A 9,058-nucleotide genomic window follows, 5' to 3' on the forward strand; every position below is an offset into this window, starting at 1 on the left:
GTGTGCGTGGGTGTGTATGTGTGTTGTAGGAAATCGACAACATGCTGTCTACAATTATAATCGTCCAATCGAAGTCCTGGTGATAGGACCTAAAGGAATGTCTTATATATATATATATATCGACTCCGTCGAGAGGAAACCTCACACGTCCAAAGCTGTTACTTTTCAGGATTTTAGCCAAAGTATAGCAGATCAAGCTTCAAGTCCGAGTCATGCAAAGGACCCCCAAATTGACACTCGTTAGCCCGTGGACCCCCATTTGAGAAGATGTACCATACCATATAGGAGAAGATCTTCACGGCTCTAGCAGTGATTCTCAACCCGTTTCATTTAAAGGACCCACCAGTTTGACATGCTTAAATGTTCATTTAACCTTAAGAGGGAGTTACACAGACCCATAAGGGTCCTTTTTTTGGTTCCTAACTATATCATATACCCTTGGAACTCCTTCAAGGACCCCTGGGGGGGGTCCCCGGACCCCACTTTGGGAACCACTGGTGTAGTACGCAACACTGTAATGACCAGTGGGATGCTGTGCGTATATCCATGCACAGTAACACATTGTTTCTGTCAGGTCGAGTCTCATGTCGGAGCCTCACGTTCTGTTTGTTTGGGTCGGTAGTTGTTATGGGTTTGTTTCTTGCATTATTTTCTTTGTTTAATGTTGTTTTGTCTCCTGATTTCAGCATGCTCGATCTGGTTATTCTCATGTTTGTTTTTGCACGATATTGTGTTTTGAATTATCTAAATATATGGTTTCACTGGTCTAATCAGTTGATTATTGTGGTCTCATATGTATTGTTCTGATTACCGTCTTCGTACATAATTGCGCGCCGCTAAACCGCATGAACCCGTAAACTGTCAAAGTAATGGACGAAGGGAGCCGTGACGACCTGTTTGAAAGCCTCTATCATTCAAATCCACCATAATATTTGGAATTTCCCGATCCCCAAAAAGCAAACTGTAAAACTGGATGCTATTGGGGTTTGGCTATTGACTCCAGTCAATGCGTCAATGTTAATCTGATTAGAAACATTCTCACCTTTGGAAAAGTGAAGTTTTTTTTAGCCCAAGGAGTGTTTTCCGTGCAAAATAAACTAAAAAAACCCTTAGTTTGACACGTCAAATGCTACTTTACGTTTTTATTTTTTATTTTCCGTGCCCATTGGCAATTACTGGTATCCCAACTTTCAGCAGCTGTCACATTGTTCTCGTAAAGGGAAACTTCATTTAAATCTCTTTGTGAGATGTGTTATACTGTAAACACCTTTACAAACACATTGGTGAAGAAATTGTGTTGTTAAGGAATGTATTCCCAGATTTGGACATTTTAACTGCTCCGATACAATAACCTGACTATAACTGCCTTTGACTGTATACTAACTGTGCTGTCAAAAATTCGTGTTAACCCATTTTGGACGGTAACCCCTTTTGGTGTTAGCATTATGTTATGCTTTAGCTATTGAAAAATAGAGAACGACTGACATAGAAACATGGCTTTTTCAGAAAACTGTCATTTTTAGAATCTAATCTCATGTCAAAATGGGTTAATAAAGTATTCAATGGATATTTAACCCCCCCCTCTCCTCTCATCCAATCAGACAAGACCATGGACGTGTCCTCTGAGCTGGAGGAGTTCTTCGGTAAGCGCAGTAAGCTGGCTGACGGCGGCCAGAGCCACGTGGTCAGCATCGCCGAGTACCTCCAGCGCGGTGACACGGCCATCATCTACCCCGAGGCCCCCGAGGAGCTGTCCCGCCTGGGCACGCCCGAGGCCACCGGCCCCGAGGAGAACGGTACAGAGCAGCGAGGTGTCTGTGTGTGTGTGTGTGTGTCTCTGACACTAATCATGGCCCTATCTTGGGCGCGCCTTATAGCCTTCATCCGTAAACTTCTTTGCCATATTTTCTTTTTTTTCCTGAAAAACATTTTTTAAATAGTTCAAGTATAGCCGATCTATGCATCGACACGTTGTGAGCTTGATACTGTAGATCGGCTAGAGTTGAACTATTTTGAAAATGTTATGGCAAAGAAGTTTAGGGGTGAAGGGTATACGTACGGTGTGCCCAAGATAGGGCCGTGTGTGTGTGTGTGTGTGTGGGGGGGGGCAGTGTGTAACAGAAGCAGGTGTAATGCCGCAAATGGGATTTACCCTCTCTGTAAACATGAAATAAACAGCTAACAGATAGCATTGCTCATTACTAATGCATGTGCGCGCATGCACATGTGAGTATACACATTCCTGGAAGGCGGAGGAGGTTTGCTCAGTTTATGTATTTTTCATGTTGGTATACCAGCCCTTTTTATGTATACCTGAAATCATTATGAAATCTACATGAGGACGAGGAGAGGAGAGGAGAGGAGAGGAGAGGAGAGGAGAGGAGAGGAGAGGAGAGGAGAGGAGAGGAGAGGAGAGGAGAGGGGGGTGACATGAACAGACAGCTGGTGGTCTCACGCATGCCTGAGTGTTTACCTACTAACCCTGGAACAGCTGGACCCCACCCTGTGTGTGTGTGTGTGTGTGTGTGTGTGTGTGTGTGTGCATGCAGAGTGCGCACATCTTCATGTCTGTACTGTCTATCTATATATTACTATCTTTTGTGACATATGAGTGGGGCCTCAAGTACCCCCTCTGCATTCAATCTCTCTCTCTCTCTCTCTCTCTCTCTCTCTCTCTCCACATTTATCTAATCAATTGTCACCATTTTGGATCGATTGACGATAAATCGCTGCATGCTTTCTATCTTGTCTGAAAAGAGGACTGAAAAGAAACAGGAAAAATGGCGGCCTCTCATTTTAACGTGCTTCATATAGATCCATCTCCACTTGTATAGTTTCCTGATAGATGGTTTGTTTCCCACACACACAGACCTGCCCCCGGGGACCCCCGACGCCTTCGCCCAGCTGCTGACGTGTCCGTACTGCGACCGCGGCTACAAGCGGCTCACGTCGCTCAAGGAGCACATCAAGTACCGCCACGAGAAGAACGAGGAGAGCTTCGCGTGCCCGCTGTGCAGCTACACGTTCGCCTACCGCACGCAGCTGGAGCGCCACATGGCCACGCACAAGCCCGGGCGCGACCAGGTATGAGGGGCCGCGTGGTTGGTGCATGCATGCGTGGTGGTGGTGGTGGTGGGTGGGCAGCCCAACCTATAGGAGGGATGTGGTTGCATGGGTGAGCCGGATGCAAAGCCAATTAGGAAGTGCTCTATACAGCGCTGCGTCTGTCTGTCTGTCTGTCTGTCTGTCTGTCTGTCTGTCTGTCTGTCTGTCTGTCCGTCTGTCTGTCTGTCTACTGTATTATTATCAAGTATACCCCCTCCGCATTCAATATCTCTCTCTCTCTCTCTCTCCCCCCCCTCTCATCTTGTATCTAATGTGCTATGATCCCTGGGTGAAGAAGGGATATTTTTTTTTTTTCTTCTTCTTTTTTTTTTGATTGGCAATCATTATTAATTTTTCATGGCATTTTGAAGATGCGGATCTTTTAATGGTAATAACTTTAATTGAGGAACTAAATGGTTTTTTGATGGCCTCCGCTGATATGATTTTCCAGTCGCCGTGTTCACGATCGACTGATTGTGTTAATTTCCAATTTGGGGAGAAAAAAATAATAATTTATCAGCGAAAGGCTGACTTACTTCCAGTCTCGGTCTGCAAACGTAGCTTCTCTTTTTTAACCCATTCTGACCTGAGATCAGATTCATATACGAGGTTTCCACTGGACACACAATGGTCTTATTAACCCATTCTGACCTGAGATCAGATTCTAAAAATGTCAGTCGTTCTTCGATTTTTCAAAAATAGCAGACCTACAAGCTCGTAGCGCGCCACTCGGTGGCGCGCTACGAGCTTGTAGATCTGCTATTTTTCAATAGCTAAAGCATGACATGATGCTAACACCAAAAGGCGTTCCCGTTCAGAATGGGTTAATGTAATGTTGCTTTTTGGACGTGGCTCCTCAGTCATCCTACATCATCAAACCTCTCGTTTCACTGCATAAACGTGTTTATAACGACACTGTCTGGAGGAAACCTTGTATGTCTAAAAAAAATATTACTTTTCAGCAGTGGTGGAAAAAAAGGTTAAGTACTCAAATGATTTCCTTAAATAAAAGTATCAAAATGTACCGAAAGTACCAAAAGTGCAAGTATACTCATTGTCCAGGATGTCCCATTTCAAGTTTTCAAATGTATGAACATATTTTGAAAATAGCAGATCTACAAGCTCACAATGCGTCACATCGCAAAGCAATGTAAGCTTGTAGATCGGCTGTTTTCAAATATTTCAAATATAAGTGTATATATAGGGCTGACGTTGTTAATGTATTTTTTGTAATAATACAAATAAATACAAATAGAAATAACTCCTATAGGCTAACTAAAGTGTTCAAATAAATATAGTGGAGTAAAAGTGAAATATTTGGATCCGAGATGTAGTGGAGTAGAAGTAAAGTACAAATACCTCAAAATGGTACTTAAGTACAGTACTTCAGTAAATGTACTTAGTTACTTTCCACCAGTGTACTTTTCATTGGTTCAATATGTTTATATAAAAACACCTCCCTGGAACCCCCCCCAAGGACCCCTATGGGGGTCCCCGGACCCCACTTTGAGAAGAGTATGCTAATACAATAATAGTTATAGCTCAGGGTGGTTGCATTCTGCCTCCCTGCATGCTCTTCTATTGAGACATTTAGATCATGTCAAAGGTCATGTCTCACCTATAGACACAGGATCTGACACCATTTTTTACTTAAAATGGTCAATCCCCTGAGCAAGCAGGCAGGCTCTATTAGCTCAATGGTAAAACAAAAAAAGATGTCAGCCCTTACGCGGAAAATAAAATAAAATAAAACAAAAATAGCAGTGTGACGTGTTGCGACCTTGTATAGATCGGTTATTTTGGTACCTTTGTCTGACCCTGCAATTTACCAAAAAAAATAATATATATATATAGAAAATAGTTGAAAAATGGAGATACAAGGTTCCATGTGCGCGCCGTCGCCCAGCCATTTATTCCCTATATGTCTGAAATATAATGTAATCTGCTGGCAGTTAAGGAGCAAAATCACCTTCTGAGTTGAGCGGCGTTGAGCCGAGGTTGAAAACGTATTCCTCCGTCACGCCTCTTTAACCAGCCTGTCAGCTCTAAAACTTTAAGAGGTGGAATTTTAAAGAAACAGATTGCGTTTAGAAAAAAAAACCCATATAATCTGCGGTCGTAGATGAGGTAATTATAATCGTGTGCGCTTACAGTCCGTGAAAAAAAAACACAATTTCAGAGGTTCATCGCTTCATTTTGGTCTGTTGATGTGTAAATCTTTTTTGTCAAATATTAAGCGGGTTGAAGATTTCCTGTTTTTTTGCTTTAATGTTTGCCATCGTTCATCAACGACATTTTACGGCATTTTCGGAGCTACGTTTTGCTTCCCGAACGCCGCTCACACGGCACTTTTACATTTTCCTAGTGTGCAACTTGCAAGGAGACAAAATGCAACAGACCAGAATGCATATATTGCTCATTTATATTCAGAATACAATCTCAACCAATCTAAAGCAAACATCCGAATCCGTGTTGTTTGTCGAGTGTGTTTAGTCTCGCGGACGCTCCACTTTGGACACGATGAGGTTTTCCATATCGCTGTCGAGTGGAAACCTCTCATGTCCCGTCTGTTACTTTTGCAGGAATGGATCCAGTGTAGTCACAAGTTCAGTCACCGGATCACCGTACCGTGAATCCTCAACTAGTGACCTCTAATATTATTATAATTTTAAGTCACGGTGGCGGCGTTTAGGCTACTATGCCCTCGTGACTCGCAACTGTATAGATTTAGTAGACCAAAATCGTATGATACGTAGTTGAAATGTTGTCTGAAACTAGACTTAAACTAAAACATTTCAGCTAAACTATAAGTAAAACTAAATAACATTTTATTAAAAAAAGACTATGAATGAATTAAACACTGCGTCATACCACATCAACCATAACAAAATACAAAATAAATAAATCTCCACCACACACACACACACACACACACACACACACACACACACACACACACACACACACACACACACACACACACACACACACACACACACACACACATCTGGCATTCAGTCACCTGAACAGAAAGTCGCCCTGTGTCGTGTCGTGTCGTGCCGTGCCGTGTTTCGCTTCGTGTTGTGCCGCGCGTGCTCTCAACCGAGCCTGATGGTCTCAGGCTGCGCGTGATTGGATCAGATGTCAAACGATGCCAGCACTCTCACCTGATCCCCCAGCAGCCGGCTATATAAAGGCGGGCAGATGGATTGTCCTGGCACTAGCCACAGTCCCCAGCCTCGTATTACCACCGTGGTAACTGCCTCGTCGCCGTCAGCCAAGAAACCTCATAACTCATAACATTTCAGCATCATATGTTTCTTACGCTTTTTAACGCTCTATCCTACGTGTATTCGTAAAACAGTTTGGTACAAAAGTAGCAGAAATAGCCAGTGTATACAAGCTCACAAAACGACACATGTTGAGCTCGTAGATTCTCTCTGTTTTAGAAATGTTTTGAAAGTGAAAGCGTGTCTGTGGTTTTTTAAAACTGAAAAAGCATCGTATAGCGACGCATTTGCACTTTATTATTAGACTTCTTCACCTATTATAAAGTTTGTGGTTAAAAGAAAAAGTGTGGGGAAATTGACTTGTTGTAACTTGTGCACTTGTTTGGGCGCTGAATGCTAATGTATTCGAAGAACTGGGAATTTATCATCGGTTATGACTGATACCCAAAGTAAGCCCGTCTTTAAAATAAGACTGTACGATCAAGAATAAAGCTGTTAATATTGGAGAGAAGTTGTCTCCTTTTCGCACGCCTTGCCGTTCACCCACAGTATAAAATCTGGAAAGCATCTAGTGTGATTTTAGATTTGAGTGTTGGCTATTCAAAAATAGCAGATATACAAGCTTGTACATCTGCTATTTTCTTTTCAATCTCAAACTTTTTTTTTAATTAAACTTTATTTATAAAGCTGTACAGGTAAAGAAAAAGTCTGTCAGTCAGACAGACAGACAGACAAGGAAAAATAAGACAGCACCAACTTCTCAATTAAAAGTTAAACGACTAAGCTTGGCTGTGATTTTTTTTTAATCGGTCTTAATGTGTGAAGGAGAGCTTGTGACTAAATTGCAACTACATCGGATCCATCAGCTCCATTTCCAGAAAAGTAAAAAAAAAATTGGGGGGGACATACAAGGTTTCCCAGCTGACAGCGACGTGCTGCTGCTGCCCACCAGCTCGGGGCTACAAACAAAACGCCACAGCGTTTTCCCTCGCTTTTCACAAAACCAATTAGCTCCGTTTGAGAATGGCGCTATAGTCAATGTGTGAGGGGCAGCTGCTGTGTCATTTAATCTCTTCTGAACCTTCTCCTGGGTTTATTTTGTATTATTTTCAAGAATCATCAGAAGGCTTTATTTGTCACTAATGGAAGAGGATTTTTGTTTGCCTGATTGAATACTTTGATCGATTGAAACCTAAATATTTAACTGTACTGTTACATTTTTTGACTAATACATTATTAGTCAAAAATGTTAACAGCACGGAGGCTTTAACGTTCAGGCTAAAAAGGTGGTCCTATACGTACCTATTCGATTCAACAAAAGAGCATAGAATATTAACATAATTATTAAAAGATGCCATCAACAAATACAAATACCTATGCTGTCTGTCTGTCTGTCTGTCTGTCTGTCTGTCTGTCTGTCTGTCTGTCTGTCTGTCTGTCTGTCTGTCTGTCTGTCTGTCTGTCTGTCTGTCTGTCTGTCTGTCTGCCTGCCTGTCTGTCTGTCTGTCTGTCTGTCTGTGCTCTAATTTCATGACATCAGATTAAGTGTTGTGTCATGACAGGCGCCCCAACTCCCCCCCAGCCGCGTACAGACGATTCGTTAACACGCCTCCAAGCTCCTCCCCCTTTTAACCAATTAATAGGGAAAAATGATGACTAATTAGCGGTGGCAGCATGTATATCATCAATATGCAGCAAAAGTGCAAATTACAAAGTACATTTTCCTTCTGAACATCAATGCATTGCTGTATTGAAATTCATATAATTCCCCCCCAAAAGTCTAAAATAAGAAATGAAATGAAAACATTGTGAAAATAGCAAGATGTATAAAGCTCAAGATCAGCTGTTATCCCTCGTATTAAGACTCCCTTCCTATAAAAGTAGCCTACAATACTTCTATTAAAAAAGGTATACTCGAGTAATGGTAACTCTCCGCTGCTGAATAAACAACAACAAAAACGATGTCCCAGTGTCATTTATAATTAGCAGCCTAGCATGTTTGAGTCTTATTAGCCATGGCACAAGTAAAGTTTACCAATGGTCCTTTGGGGAGGGGGGGCACTGTGTGTGTGTGTGTGTGTGTGTGTGTTGTGTGTGTGTGTGTGTGTGTGTGTGTGTGTGTGTGTGTGTGTGTGTGTGTGTGTGTGTGTGTGTGTGTGTGTGTGTGTGTGTGTGTGTGTGTGTGTGTGTGGTGTGTGTGTGTGTGTGTGTGTTGTGTGTGTGTGTGTGTGTGTGTGTGTGTGTGTGTGCTGGTGGGGTGGGGGGGGTCCCGGAGAAGCAGCTGTTGCTGTTTGTTTATGCAACTCGGCAACATACAAGCGGCTGGGGTCCTCTTGGCCCCCCCTCCCAACACACACACACACACACACACACACACACACAGACAGACAGACACACATACACGCACATGCACGCACATGCACATGCACACCCCCTCCCTGCGTGATCTTGAAGGTTCGGTGTCTGTGGCTTGTTTGAACAGTCTCCCTCGCCGTCCGCCATCTGTCTGCCCAGGAATGCAGGGAGAGAGAGAGAGAGGAGAGAGAGAGAGAGAGAAGAGAGGAGAGAGAGAGAGAGAGAGAGAGAAGAGAGAGAGAGAGAGAGAGAGAGAGAGAGAGAGAGAGAGAGAGAGAGAGAGAGAGAGAGAGAGAGAGAGAGAGAGAGAGAGAGAGAGAGAGAGAGAGAGAGAGAGAGAGAGAGAGAGAGATTCCCAACCTCCGCAT

The 9,058-nt window shown here is 42.9% G+C and overlaps 1 protein-coding gene across 1 annotated transcript in view; it reads left to right on the forward strand.

Moving 5' to 3' along the window:
• Nucleotides 1–9,058, forward strand: part of zeb2b (zinc finger E-box binding homeobox 2b) — a gene marked incomplete at its 3' end in the record, with an annotated part of 105,443 nt that overhangs the window by 85,742 nt on the left and 10,643 nt on the right. The window contains 2 exon segments of the mRNA XM_080758516.1: nucleotides 1,602–1,796; nucleotides 2,870–3,084. Coding sequence (XP_080614642.1) covers nucleotides 1,602–1,796; nucleotides 2,870–3,084 — 410 coding nt within the window.

This window comes from Protomyctophum bolini (assembly GCF_963924005.1).
Source record: "Protomyctophum bolini genome assembly, chromosome: 24".
Taxonomy (NCBI): Eukaryota; Metazoa; Chordata; class Actinopteri; order Myctophiformes; family Myctophidae; genus Protomyctophum; species Protomyctophum bolini.